Source organism: Lemur catta, chromosome 6 (assembly GCF_020740605.2).
Source record: "Lemur catta isolate mLemCat1 chromosome 6, mLemCat1.pri, whole genome shotgun sequence".
Lineage (NCBI taxonomy): Eukaryota > Metazoa > Chordata > Mammalia > Primates > Lemuridae > Lemur > Lemur catta.
The window spans coordinates 62,854,316-62,869,829 of NC_059133.1; the positions used below are offsets into that span (position 1 = coordinate 62,854,316).

The 15,514-nt window shown below is 33.9% G+C and overlaps 1 protein-coding gene across 1 annotated transcript in view; it reads left to right on the forward strand.

Moving 5' to 3' along the window:
* The window catches only part of ADAMTS20 (ADAM metallopeptidase with thrombospondin type 1 motif 20), a 154,674-nt gene that overhangs the window by 13,581 nt on the left and 125,579 nt on the right, over positions 1–15,514 (forward strand). Inside the window, exon 3 of the mRNA XM_045555249.1 lies at positions 797–959. Coding sequence (XP_045411205.1) covers positions 797–959 — 163 coding nt within the window. The remainder of the gene's footprint in view (positions 1–796; positions 960–15,514) is intronic.

Below are 15,514 nucleotides of genomic sequence, written 5' to 3' on the forward strand. Positions count from 1 at the left end.
TAGATTAATCATGGATGTAGTGGTAAAATTTTGGAGAAGTGGTTGGTTCAATTTTGGTTATACTTTGAGTTACCAGGATTTGCAGATGGACTGAATATGGGATCTGAGTGAACAGCAATTCTTGATTTCTCTGGAAGGCTTTTTGGTCTGAACAATATAGAAAATACACTGCCATTTACTGAAATAGGGAGCATTGCAGAAACAGCAGGTTTGGATTGGAAATCAAGTTTGGCTTTAGATATGTTAAGGTTGAGAATGCTATTTAAGTGGAGATGTTGAATAGCAAGTTTGATATTGGATTCTGGAATTCAGAAGACAGGTGTTTCTTTTGTGAAAACTTTTTAATGGCTTCCCATTGCTTAAAGATAAATTCTAAACTCCTAGTACCACATTCGAGATCTCTTACATCTGACACCAGCCTACCTTTTAAGGTTTCTGTCTCACACTATTATCTTACATAGATCAAACCGAACAAGCTTTATTATTTATAGACTGTTCTAGACTTTTCTTTTTTTCCATTTTGATGCATTTGTCTATGCTATTCTTTATACCTGGAATGCCTGTCATCTTAACTCTGCTCATTGGAATACTATCCAGTCTTCATGACTTTGTACATAAGAGTGTTGAGAGAAAAGTGAACCATGGAAAAGAAACTTTTTATGTTCAGTTGAAGACAGTTAGTGAATAGACTCCTCGCTGTTTTGCTTCTGCGTGCTCATTTTAACCTATGTTACAATGTGCTTTCTCTTCTTAGTGACTCTTGGGAAAAATTCATTTTTATTTTCTTTATTTTCAGATGGGTACATTTAAAGCACATGATGGTGAATATTTCTTAGAACCTATAATGAAGGCAGATGGGAGTGAACATGAAGATGATCACAACAAGCCACATCTTATATACAGACAAGAATTAAAGAGGAACTCTTTTCTACAGTCTCACAAGCCCTGTGAAGTTTCAGGTAAACTATGAAATTAAACTTTTTTTCAGTTAAATTATGATGCTGTTTAAATATTTTTATAAATTATAATTTAAATATTTTTCTTAAATATTTTTATGTATTTATCTTTAATTGATTTTTTAAAAATTGACAAAAATTGTATATATTTATCATGTACAACATGTTGTTTTGAAACATACATTGTGGAATGGCTAAATCAAGCTAACATGTGCATTGTCTCACATACTTATCTTTTTTTATTAACGGTAAAAACATTTAAAATTTACTCTTAGCAGTTTTCAAGAGTACAATACATTGTTATTAACTGTAGTCATGGTGTTGCCTCTTGAATTTATTTTTCCAGTCTAATTGAAATTTTGTACACTTTGGAACATCTTCCCAACTTCTTCCCAACCCTAGACCCTAATAACCACCATTCTAGTCTTTGCTTCTATAAGTTCAAATTCTTTAGCTTCCACATATAAAAGAGATCATTTAGTATTTTAAAATATTGAATTATTTGATATTTAAATTTTTTACCTGTAAGTATCCATTAGAGATTATCTGTCTACATATAACTTTATTGTATGTAGTAAACTAAATTTAAATCCAAAAAGTTATTTAGTGTATGAGATTTACAGAAAATAATAATAGAAAAATTTTCTTTTAATCTGTTAGTCACAGTAGTATTATTTAATTTTTTCAGCAGGATTTTAGATGAAAAAACCCTGAACCTAAGTAACAATAACACATTACTCAATTTTGCATGGTTTTAACTTTATGTAAACGGAAATGTATGGTTTTCTGTGACTTATCCTTTTTGCTCAGCATTGTTTCTAGGATTCATCTATTTCGGTATATGTAGTAGCAGTTAATTCATTTTCATTGCTGTACACTATTTCATTGTCTGAATATATCACAGTTAATATATCCATCTTCCTGTTGAACTTTCGGGTTTGCAGTTTTTCGCTTTTATAAACAATGCCACTGTGAATATTCTTGTCCCCATCTCCTGTGTTTGAGAATTTCTTCAGGATATACACATAGATATTAGATAATTGTATATTGGTTTACAAAGTGATTTTTATCAATTTTATAGTTCCAGCAACATATGAGAGAGGTATGTTTTCATCATTTTTTCCTATAAAATTCAGACTACTGAAGGTGTATATAATAGATTAGAATGTAGGAAGCATAGATTTCTAAAGTGTAAATCTGTTGCTGGTAAAATACTTGTATATAGCATAACAGTTGTATTTATTAAGAGTTATATCCATATAAGTACATGTATCTTCACTATTCATAGAATGACATACAATGATGTGGTGGAGAAAAGGCACCTGCAGTTATCATCAAAGTACAAAATCTATACAAAAGAGTGGGATTAGAAAGGATTTATTTGAGATTGTAGGTGTCCATAAACTATAGTTCCAAACACTGTGATGCCATCTGTTTTGGGATATAATGATATGTAGGCCTTTGAAGGTTTTCCCTGGGAATGCACTTCTTAACCTTTGGAGTGGTTCTCACTGTGTCTAAGGCCGTGTTTTAAATCTATTGACATAATAGATGCCTTTCTTATGCTTTTAATATGAGCATAAGGGTTTCATTTTTATGGCTTCAAAGAAAACACAAACGGGTACAGCTTCATAATAGAATTCTACAGAAGGCAGCTTATGCTTGTTCTGATCTACCATTCAGGAGCAGCTTGTTTAATGAATTGTTTAGCTTCTTAAGAAAACCATCAAGTAGACATTCTGAATGCATAAATGTTTCACATAATGATATGCAGGGTTTTGCATTCACAATTAGTGTTCATTATCAGCAAGAAAATGGTCCAAGGAAAGCCTGGCCTTTTTGTTTAAAAAAATTTTTATACTAAAGATTTATTATAAAAACTACAAATAAAAACCTAATAGAAAGCTTATGGGATTTAGTTCTCTTTTAATCACAATATACTTTTTTCTATAACTTTTATCTGCTAAAATGTAAAAGGTAGTATCCATTCTTTTCAATTCTTAATTTACTTCCAATTTTAGGTACAATTAACATACATGTTCTTAATCACTAATAAGGGCAATCAATTAATGGCCAAAAAAATTAGCTACTAATCATCATTTTATTAGTGAAAGAGGAGAGTTGCGAATGTAATTAATGAAATGTTATCCAAGGCTTTTTTTTCCTCCCCAATTCACACATTGTTGTCCAGAAATACTTGAAGGTCTTATGTATTCTAATAGGTGAACCGTCAGCAGAATCCTTCAGATAGGTTGGACCTACAGATTTACACATGAACCAAAATTATTAAATGGAAAAGGAAAAGTGATACCTTTTTTCATACAGTATTTCTATTGATGGTCTTAATTCATTACGATCCTAACATGTTACAATTCATCGTGGCTTCAGCCTTGATGAACTAGATTAAATTGTTTCCAAGGTCAGAGTTCACTGTGTGTCTTGAGATTATACAAATTACATTTGGCAGCCAAACCTAGCCATTGTGGATGGCCAGGCCTTCAGATAGATATCAGATATATTCTAAGTAAAATCTAGAGGAAATGGCAAAGCAAGCAAACACAACAAAAACCCTTCAAAATGAACAAACACACAAACACCACCACCAAGACAAAACTAAATAAAACCCAAGGTGGTGGTGGTGGGACCCTGAAAAGATTGACAGGAATGAAAAAGAGTCTCTGAATTCTGTTCAGTGTAGTTCTGCTATTGCTTATCCTCCAACAGCTGATAAAATTGGTTTTCATTCCTCAGGAGGCCTCATGAGACTTTCTCTGTTCCTTCCATCACCCCCTCTTGTCTCTCTCATCTCAGTGCCATGGGGTGGGACACAGAGCAGTTGTAGAGCAATAAAACAGATGGCTGCATGTAAGTGAAATGAAATGTCTTTAAATGGGTGTTAAGATGACGTCAACCAGCTTTAAATTTCTGTACTTTCCCTAAGTTTTTAAAAATTTATTTATTCTTATAGTCTTTGCATCCCTAATGTACAAAATGTATAGAAATTTGTTAAAACAAGGTTATAGACAAGAGGGAATGTAGCATTTGAGTCTTTAGGTCCTGATGTGTGTGGAGAAGAGTAACTCATTTACTATTCCAGCAGAATAAGGTGCAGGGGTGTGGGATATCTGGGGAGGCTGGCAAGGCACACGGAGGCCAGATCTGAAAGGATTTTAAGGACTTTTCTGGCTATATCTTATTGGGGAAACAAAGATATTTTAAAGTGAAGACATATGATCTGCTTTTTTAAAAATGTTGTATTCCTCAGTTGGCATGGAAGCTTTTTAAAATATATATAATTTTGGATTTGAATGGGAACAGACTGAACACAAGGAGACTGCATTAAAGAAAAAAGCTAAATTATTAAATGATTTGAGTGTTAAGTAAAGTGCACATGAAGAAGTAAATTGAAGATAATTTCTTTAAAGCATTTTTCTGAACTTTAATGAGATGTTAAAGGTTTTTTAGTGAGTAACGTATTTGGATAATATTTCTGTGAATGCATAGGAACTGCCTTTTCAATAAAATTGTATGACGATAACCCTTCCTTTAGAGATAATTTAATCAGCATCTGTCTGGAGGAAATCCAGATGTTGTTAATTTCAGCAGAGGTCACAGTTCACTTAGTAAACTGGGCGTCAGGGAAAAGAGTTCTAATTCTGGCTCCATTACTAACCAGCTTTGAGACCTAAACCTCTTTAGGACTCAACTAGATTAGGTAATGAATAGTTAATAAATTTAACCTGTTTCCATTTTAACTGAATGTCAAATTTAGGGGTCTTTAACTTAGATAACTTACAGCTATAGGAATCAGACACCAAAATACGTGAAGTCAGGTGTCATTGGGACATTGAACTATCTATAGGGCACTGGAATATACATTCTTCTTTCAAAAGGCACTTTGGGAACATGGGACCAATTGCCAGATCTTTAGTATTTTACAGGGAAGTTGAAAATATATATATTTTTAAAGTGAAAAAACATTAAAAGGAATGTAAGAGCTGAATTTGGTTTGTTAGCTGCCAGTTTGTAATCTCTAACTTGGTGATTTCTGAAGTCCCTGCCATTTATAACATTTTATAAATTTATGAGCAGAGAAAGAAGGTGCTACTAATTAATCTAGGGACAGAGGATCATAAATATGGCTATGACCATGACTAATATTTTGAACTAATAACTTGTTAATGGTGTTTTCAAGATTCAGGTCAAGCTTCTTAATCTATCTAGAGATAACTAAAGAGATCTCACTCACCTGTCCCACCCTTTTACTGAAACTACTGTCTAGAAGATTACTAAAAACCTCCTACTTGCCTGAAACAATAATCTGTCTTATTCTTACTGTTTTGGGGGACTATTTCACACTATTGATTAATTTATCTTAATTGAATTTTTCTTCTTTGGCTTCTCTGACACCCTTTGCTTTCAACTTTGCTTCTTTTCTTTCTTACTATTCCTCTCATTTCACTTCCTGGTTGTTATTGTTTTCTCATCTTCTAAGTTAAAGATTGTTTAAAGTGCTCTTCTTGGCTACCACTTTAGACCATTTTTTTATGTAGTCCACATAAAAAATTTTCTACTTTCCTAATTTTAATTACTATTTTAAATGATATATAAATTTTAAAAAATGTTTTAACTTCAGCTCTTGTTTTAAGATTAAATCTCAAGTCTACAAACTGCCTGACACATGTTTTCTGGGATGTCCCAGTGGCATCTTAGATTCAGCACAGCTCAATCTGAAACCGTTCTCTCTCTTCTACCTCTCTCTTCACCTGCACCCCCCAAAAGAAGCCTTTTTTCTTTTGGTGCTCAAATTTCTGTTTAAATCAAGTACATGCTATAGTGGAAAAGGAACAGGTATTACTTTTTAAAAAAGTTCTAGTCTACTAATTAGAAAAGGTCAATTTATATTGGAATAACAAACTATTGCCTCGACCATTCAAGTCTCCCCTTTTGCTTTGTTTGTTAACCAGTATTCTGTAGTGCATGGAAGTAGTTTATTTTCCTAAGTAGCTATTCAGTCTTATTGCAATAGTCATGTTCTTAAGTTAGATATTGTCCCAAACAAACAAAGAATCCTAAATTGTGAAATTGGACCTAGTAAGTTTTTAAGATTACGAATCCTATGGAATAGAACTACTTCATGCATACACACACACACACACACACACACACACACACACATACACGTTTTTTCTTTCTCTCTCTATTCATAGTTATATCTCATTGATCTTTAGAGTGACTCTGTGAGGTATAATCACCCTCAAGTTACACATATTTTCTGTCTGGGAAGAACCTAGTGGTGGTGTGACTGTTGGTTACGTACGTATAGAGTTATCTTATTAACTGACCTGCTTTGCCAGTTGTGTGCTCTGCTTGCCATAACAGTGAAATGTTCATGTATTTAACAATGCATTCCAAAGAAAAGAATCAATATGCCATATATCATTCTTATTTTGTGTTGTCATCATTTTATCTGTGGCAGTGTCCCAGATCTTTGAAGTTCTATTTCTTTTTTGTCCCTGAAGTCCTGGATTATCTAGTTTTATTTCTAATGAGGTTGATGATTCCCATAGAGGATGAATTATGTGAAATAGACAAGCGAAAAAGAGAAAAAATATGCTAGATTCCCATAGAGGATGAATTATGTGAAATAGACAAGCGAAAAAGAGAAAAAATATGCTAGAAACCAGAGGGCATGCTTATGCAGTTGTCAGGTGCATTTTGGCAGGTAATCATAAACTTCTTCACATTTTAGCTGTGGTAATAATAGTGCTTTCCAGGAAGAAGTATTTTGCTACTCTGAAGAATTAGTTTAATAGGTTTTTTTATCTTTCCTTCTTTATACTAGGATTATGTGTTTCATACTATATCGTTAAACTGGAGAAAGTTTTGCAGGTAGAAATAATGATTCATTCTTTTCTAGTTTTTAAAGCAAGGTTTTTCTCTTAATGTTTTTTTCTCTGCTAGCCTGGAAATGAATGGAAGAAGATTATGAATCTTGAAATATAAGAAGCAATCATAGTTATAAGCCATAACTGAAGAGTCAGCTATGCCAGTGTCTTGAATATAATGGAGTCAAACCACTTTTTGTATTTCTGATTTGACTTGATTGCCTCTCACTGTCTGTAAAGTTAAAGCTTCTTGTTTGCTGTTAGGAATTCAGATGGTTTTTTTCTGGCCTATGTCAACTTGGTCTGGTTCACATGTTCATCAAATCTGTTGAGGAGGGACAGAGACTATTGAACCTTCTTTGAAATATACTGTGTATTTTTCTGTTCTAACTCCATTAAGAATACATTTTGTCTTTGTTTTAGATTAGTCCACTTCCTATTTTGAAATTGGTGTATGAGATTTTCAGTCACTTTGCAACTTGGTAAAGTTTCTATGAGTTTTTAATTGATGACAATGTAAGCCTTTGCTGCTAGAATTGAATACATCTCCATTTATCTCTCGTTATAACAGTGCTTACTTTTCAGTGATGTCTGCCATCTTGCATTTTCTTTATCTTGTTTCATAGTCTCAGTCACTTAACCTGTAAGAAATTTTTCCTTCAAATATTTTCCTTCCACAGTGAGATATTCTGTCTCCTCAGTTTTTTTTAAATTCCCATTGGTCTAAATATGAATTATTTAAATACTAGAGTGCCCTTCATTTATAGACATAAAAATGGAATCATTAATTTTTTTGTTCTTTTACTAATTGTGCCTTATTATAGATTCTTTCTTCAGTGAAAATTGCTATTCAGTTGTTTTACAATTTGCATCTTATTTATTCTTCTATGGCTAGTGTACCTGCTGTGATTTTACAAGATTAAGATTGTGGGTTTTGGAATCTCTGAGCATAGACTATCTCATGATTTAGGGTCTGTACTATTCACTCTGCACATGACTAACATTATCTTGCATTGTTTTTAAACCTGTTATATGCCTCTGTCATCCCACCTATGAGTTTTAATGTTTTGTTTTCATGTTCCTTTATTTTTCACATTCTTAATTGCAACTAGCACTATGTTATGCATAACTTCTGTGTAAGTAGCTGAGGAATTGTTAGTACCAAAATAACTTTTCTGCTTACAGCAGGTATGTAAAATGAGGTTTATTCATAAGATGCTTTGACGACTTACAGAAGGAGCACCTAGCTCAAATATGGAGGACAGAGAAGGCTTATTCGGGAAAATAAGTCATTATCTGAGGCACAAAAGATGAGTAAGAGTTAACCAGGGAAAGGGAGGGGGCAGAAAATATTCCAGGTGGAAGCAATAGCATGTGAAAAAACCTGGCGATGAGACCATGCTTGGACCATTTTAGGGACTCTAAAGGTAGTTAATTACAAAACAGTGTGGGATGCCAGGAGATGGTAAGATGATGTGACACTGGAGAGGTACGCAGCAGCAAGCCCATGAAGGTCTGTGTAAGCCTTACTAAGGGATTTGGGCTTTATTTCAGTATCAATCCATTGGAATTGGAGAGTCCTTTCCCCCAGTAATTCAAAAAAAGGTCCTGGTATAGAGTCTGATAATTCTGTTTGGCCTAACTTGGCCTTTACGAACCCGTGTTATTGGAGGCAGTGCTTTAATCAGGCAGAACTACCCTGCCGGTGGGGTCAGAAGAGTATAACTAGAACTATGGACTAATTGTGATGGGGATAGGCACCCAAAGATAAATTGGAGACCACTATGAGAAGTTAGATCAATGGATGCTGTGTAGGTAAAACCAAAACATGCACAAACACAAAGTGAATGGTTATGATATTGGTATTGGAAAAACTGTGTTTGGGATTCCTTTGAGCACTGCAAATGGAGATATCAGCAATTGATAGGAAATACAGAACAAGATATTTTTGACATAAATAGATCAATAACTAAACTTTGTGTTTACAGAGAGATATAATGTGTACAGGACTGAGATATTAGTAAATAAAATACAGACCGTGATAAAAGAAAGAGAAATAGTGATATTATTCTCAGTGTAAAACTGCCCAGAGTTTTCAGTTAACTCATTTCTTCATTGCCATGGTATTCAATAATTGTGTATATATTCTAGCATATTGGGATCATCTGCTGACCAGTCCTTCATGTTTTTTATTTGGTGGGCGGGGAGACTGCAAATAAAAAGACCAAGGTGATATTTAGATTTTGACTTTCAAAATATGTGTAACAGGAAAATGGAAGAAATTTTTGAAGTCTTTATCTATCTCTTTAGTATATTCACTGCTAACTCTGTGGAGGACTCAGTTCATGGCATTCATCTGGAAAGAGAACATTTATGGCATAGAGTAAATGACCAGTTTCTCACCATGAGGTTGGGTTGGGCCAGAAGAAGAAATGAGAAGGCAAGCCAAAAGAGTGCAGTGGAAGACAGGTGTACAGGCTTTTCCTGCTCCACGTTCTAGAGTGGATTTGGACATTGAGTAAGTGAAGAAAAAATCTGACTGCTTAAGAGGAGACTCTTACCTTGTTCCACATTAACAGCTCTGAAAATGAGATGTCAATCTTGCCCCAATGTGGGTTTGTTTTCTTAATTCATTCATTTATTTATAAAGTATTTGAGTACCTTCTTCACTGAAGCCACAAATGTGCTGGGACCTGCCTGACATGTTCCAGGACAAGCCTGTAGAAGTACAAGTGCAGTGAGGGGGAAAGAGGGTGGTAGGAAATGAAGCTAGAGTGGTAGCGGGAGGCTAGGTCATATACTTATGGGTGGATCCAGGTTGTGGGGTCCTGAAGATTAAACTATTTGGGGTGATCCTCTTTAAGAAAAATACTATAAAATTATAAATGCGTAATTACTAGAGTTTTTTCCAAGGCCTTAAGAAGGAGCTTTGCACATGAGAGACCTGAAGTTTAAGCTGCTTTAGGTTCCTGGTGAATCAACCACTACACTTAGGACATTGTTAGTTACAATATGGAATTTGGCTATAACTCTAACCCCCTGGAGGATTTGGAACAGAGGAGTGACATGATCAGTTTATGTTTTAAAGGGATCATTCAGATTGTTAGGTGGAGAAAGGACTAGCAGAACAAGGTCAGAAGCAGGGAGACCAGTTTGGAGGAGACTGCAATAGTTGTGTTGAGAAATGATGAGATCTTGAATTAGGGCAGTAGCCATGAAGATAGTGAGAAGTGTCCAGATTCTGTTTATATTTTGATGGTCAAGCTGATAGATAGGTTGCAGGTGAAAGTTGAGAGTGAGAGAGTTGTCACAGATTATTCTAAGGTTTTTTGTTTGTCTGTTTGGTTTTCCATTTTTTTTTCCCCTTTTTTGTTGCCTAAGTAAATGGAAGGAATGGAGTTGTCATTTACTGAGATGGGGAAGTCTGTGGGAACCACAGGTTTAGGAAGGAATATGGGGAGTTAGGTTTTAGACATTTAAAATTTGAGGTGCCTGTTAGATATAAGAAGAGTGAAAAGTCAAGTAGGCACTATAATAAATGAGTTGAAAGGTCAGTAGAGGGGTCCGCGCTTGGGATGATAATTTGAGAGTCAGAATACAGATGATATTTAAAGATATAAGGCTGAATGAGATTGCCTAGGGAATAGACTAGATTCAGAGAGAAAAAAATCCAAAGACTGAACTATGGGGCATGGCAACATTTAGCAGTTGGAGAGACGGGGAGAAATCAGCTAGGAAGATTGAAAAGTAGAGGCCAGGAAGATAGCAAGAGAACCAAAAAACGTATGCCCCAAAACTAAGTGAAAAAAGATTTTCAAAAAGATAGGATCGATCAGTTGGTTAAATAATGTTGAGAATTCAAAGAACACGAAGATTTAGAATGGATTACTGGATTTTGCAAAGTGGAGGTGATTGATGACTCTAAGAAGTATTGTGATAATTGGAATGTGTTTGAGAATATTTGCATGAATAAAACTTATAAACCTTAGGTATCATAAAGGAGGGTTAGATGAACTATCTTCAGGTTTTCATTGGTGGGAACTAATCGTGTTGTGGTGAAAACCTTCATTTAAGGAGCCCATTCTTCTAAGTGAAGTATCACAAGAATGGAAAAATAAGCACCACATGTACTCACCATTAACTTGGTAATAATTGGTCAGCATTTATAAATACATATGCAAGTAACATTCACTGCATGTCAGGCAGGAGGGAGGAGGAGAAGGGGATGGATAAATTCATACCTAATGGGTGTGGTGTGCTCTGTCTGGGGATAGGCACACTTGTAGCTCTGACTTGGGTGGTGCAAAGGCAATATATGTAACCTCAACGTTCGTACCCCCATAATATTTTGAAATTAAAATAAGGTGATATGTTACACTTTGGGATATAGCATTAAACAAAATGACATAAAATACTTGTTTAAAAATAAGAGCTCAGTTTATCAATAATTTCAAATTTTGATTTATTCCTATGCCAAAATCCCAAAATAGTGGACAGTAAAATTATCAAAAGCAATGTGAATAAACCCTTATTTTGTTGTAAAAGTTAGTTGAGATATTTCATAGGAATTTTAAAAAATTTAGCATACATAATGTATTCAGAAAAATATCCATATATGTGGATCTGTTTTGGACATTGTATTCTCTCCCATTGGTCTATTTGTCCATATTTGTGTCAATACCATATTGTCTTACAGATATCATGTAGGAGGAAGCCTTTGACTTTATTCTTCAGGATTGTTTTTATTATTCTTGACCCTTTAAATTTACATATTAATATAAATTTTAGAATCAGCTTGTTGATTTCCACAAAAAGAAAAAAAAGGTGTTTTGATTATATTTCATTGAGTCAATAGATCAGTGTGCTGGACAAATGACATCTTTATAATTCTGTGTCTTCTAGCCTATCAATATGTTATATCCTTAATTTATTCTTTAATTTCTCAAATAATATTTTATAGATTTTTATGTAGAGGTCTTGCCTATCTTTTGTTAGTTTTATTACTGGGTGTCTACTGCTTAGCCACATGATGCTTTCCTCATGAAAAGGAAGTAAAGGTTCTAATAGTTTGCAATTAGAATCTGTTTCAGAATTGTACTGTTCAGAAGCAACCCTATTTAAACAGATTGAGACATAAGACTGGGCTGCTCTCGCAGAATACAAATGCAGGGTAGAACTGCAAAGGAGGGAATGATCCAAGTTCTTGGCTGGCCCCAGCCTGCATTTCATACTTTGTGAAGATCATTACTGCTGGAGTGAGGGTTGAACCCATTCCCAGGTCAGGCTGCAGATATACTATTTCACATGGAGAGCATCCCAGCTGCTGCTTTGGGTTTTCTCCCTTGGAAGAGAGCCAGAAAACTGAATGAAAAAAACTCCCTCTCCATTCTAACCTGTCTTCTTTTGCATAAATTCTGTTGTATCCAGATGCTAGATTAACATCTTGGTGTTAAATAAGATTGACAAAACCACTGATTTTAAAATAGTGATTTATTAAATTCTGGGATGTAGCACAAAATAAAATTAAATATTTGTTTAAAAATGTTCAATCTATAAATAATTTTAAAGTTTGTTTTTTTTTCCACTTTTGTCAAAATCTAAAAATAATGAACTTAGTAATAGCTGACAAAACCAATGTGAATAAAACATTTCATAATAAAGATGTTAAGTACTATTAATACATTGCATGGAATTTTGATTTCTAACATTTGATATTCATTTAGTGATTGTCTTTTAATGACCTGAGTTTTTCAATGTTAAATGTACATTAGAAAAATATCTTTAATATTTCTTATTTTACAAAATCTTTTAAGAAAATATAAAAGATTAGATAGACATTTCACATGAGAATTCTATTTGCAGTCAAAAGCTGTTTCAGAAATTATAGAGCCAGGAGGAGTAGATGTAGTTTAATAAATAAATTGTAATGGCCAGAGTAGCATTAGCTTAAAGAGTAAAGTATAAGCTTATATTACATTTTAGATATCTATGAGTTATTTTTTTAAAATATTCAAGTCAGAAATTAGACTTAATAACATAATAGGAAAAGCCAATACTAATAATTCATCAAGTTATTTAATAATGGTGTTGAAAAATAGAATTACATCAATACTTGAATTGGGGCAAATAGAGAAGTTATAATACTTGTAAATGCCTCCTCTGAAGTACCCTCAGGTATTTCTGGAATGATTCCACATACATGGGACAGATTGTTAGATAATGTAGGAGATCTAGCTCAGGAACACACCATGTAAAAGTTAGAAAAACAAGGGGGAGTTATGTTTTATCTACTGTTAAATCATAGTAAGTGGACGTGGCTTGGAAGTGGATTGCCATGACGACTCATCTGAAAATAGGAAGATAAGATTCATGAGGTAGAATCATATATTATTGTCAATTTTAATATTGTTATGCTATATTCTAATTTCAGCAGCCATACATATTTGCAAGATTCGCTCACTGGATATCAGTGAATTTATTTGTTTATTCTGAATAGACGATATTTGTTTTGAAGAATGAACTGTTAACATTTTATTTACATGTTTAAATGTTACGGTATATATTTAATTCACTGATAAAGTATTTTCAAACATATCTTTTCAGACATAATAGAGTAGTTTAGAATACCCCATTACTATATCTATAATTATCCATCCAAATTCTTCTGACATTCGTGTCAGTTGGTTTGTCTTAGTTTCACTTCTTTGCTTAGAATTTCTGGTAAGGGAGGGGATTTGAAGATGTGGAAAAGCTCTATGTAAAATGCAAAGAAGACAAACAAGTGTTCTTCTATGCTCTTCCAGGTAGCGGTTGGGATGCCAAAGGCTGGAACAAGACTGCAGGTGCATGCTACTTTCCATTAAAATAATCTTAAGGGCTTTGAATTTATGAATGTATGTGTATTTGTTTTCAATTCCTGATCTATGCAGGAATCTTGGATTCAGCTTGTTAGGGAAATCTGTCTTGTACTTTTTTAGAGCAAGCCCTGTGAGTTGGCTTCTTGAGAATGTAGAAGAAGAAAGAGTATTTACTCTGTGACACTTAACCAATGTGCTCTTTTTTCCTGTCAGCACACATGGTGGAAGCAACTAGAACTTCCTGGTGTATGCAGGATTAATGGAGGTAATTTGAGGGTTTCTAATGCCTTCTTTTTTCTTTCAGGGCCATTAAATGAAAGGACAGTACCAGATCTGTCTCAAGTCTTTATCCTAAGTAAAGCTAAAAGCCTTTATATCAAAATCTTGGGTCAGCTGTATGTTCCGTAATGCAAGGAGCCTTAGACCCCACATTTTCATGAATGTGATTAGTTAGTTCTCTCTTTTAGTCTTCTAGGAAGCAACATTTATCATTATGACTCTGGTTACTAAATTCTCAACATTCTGCATGTATTACCACATCTGACCTTTAGAAGAGTCACATGATGTGGAGTTCAACTGTAATAATTGATATTGAGGAAACCTGAATTCATTTCTTTGTTATGCCACTTATTCAGTTGGTGGCTGTTGAAATTTTGCCTAACTGGTGTCACACGTCTCTGTTTTAAAATGTGCACAGTAATAGTAACTGATTCAGGGATGCAGGGAAGACTAATGACATAATGATTTTTTTATGTTTCAAGTTTCAGCTGGCCACAGGCAAGTCCATAATCTTCTGCAAATTTATTACCAGTAGGTGGGACCCTAATTATTAACTTTTGAAACTCTTTGAAATAAAGCACTATAAAATATTTTATGAGCCATAGTTCTAAAGTAGTGGTTGAGATTTCTAATAGTATTGAGAAATCATAGAGGACTATAGATTTTCATATCTTTTTATGTTATGGAATACTACTGATTTTAAAAAGAAGTATGTTCTAGATTTATATTAGTTATGTTACTATGGACAGTTTGCTTAACCTTCTTGTTCTTCACTTTTCCCTGTATATGAAATGAGGATAATAATAGTACCTGCCTCATAGAGTTTTTGTTAATAACAAAGGAGATAACATTTAGGAAATGTACCAGTACCAGATACATAATAAGCACTTGGTATTATGTTTATTATTATTGTTAATAGTAGTATTAATAAGAAAATTCAGTAGTGTGGCAACAGAGGGCATGCAATAGATCCAGAAAACAATATAAATCATGAGAAAATATAAGTTAGATTTCACAATATATCTGAATATAATCACACCTTATCTCAAGGGCCACTGAGTTCTTTGATCTGTCTGGCATTCAACAAATGGTTTGAAATGTTGAGTCTAGAATAAGCATCATTTGATTTTATGCCCTCATTTTAAAAATGGATGTTTATATGCTAGTGAAAATGTGTAAAATGTGTTTCCTCATCTGGTTAAATACAGAGCATTAGTATCAATTCTAGCCTGTATACAGACACCAGAATGAATGTTGTACTTGATATTAGGAAAGTCAAAGCCAACTTATCTGTCTTTGAATTGCTCCTGTTGTATGTCACAATTAATATTCTCCTTATCCTGAAGTTGTGGCCTGATAAACTCTTTCGTCTTGTAGTATTTCTTTCTTTCATCTGCCTCCTTCTCTTCTTTCTCTCTCCCTCCTCCATTATCCTTCCTTCCCTCATTCTAACCCTGTTTTTTTTTTTTTTCAATGAATGTATATTGAGCACTTATAAAAGGCAGGATGTAATTGCCTGACAGTGTTCTCAGTC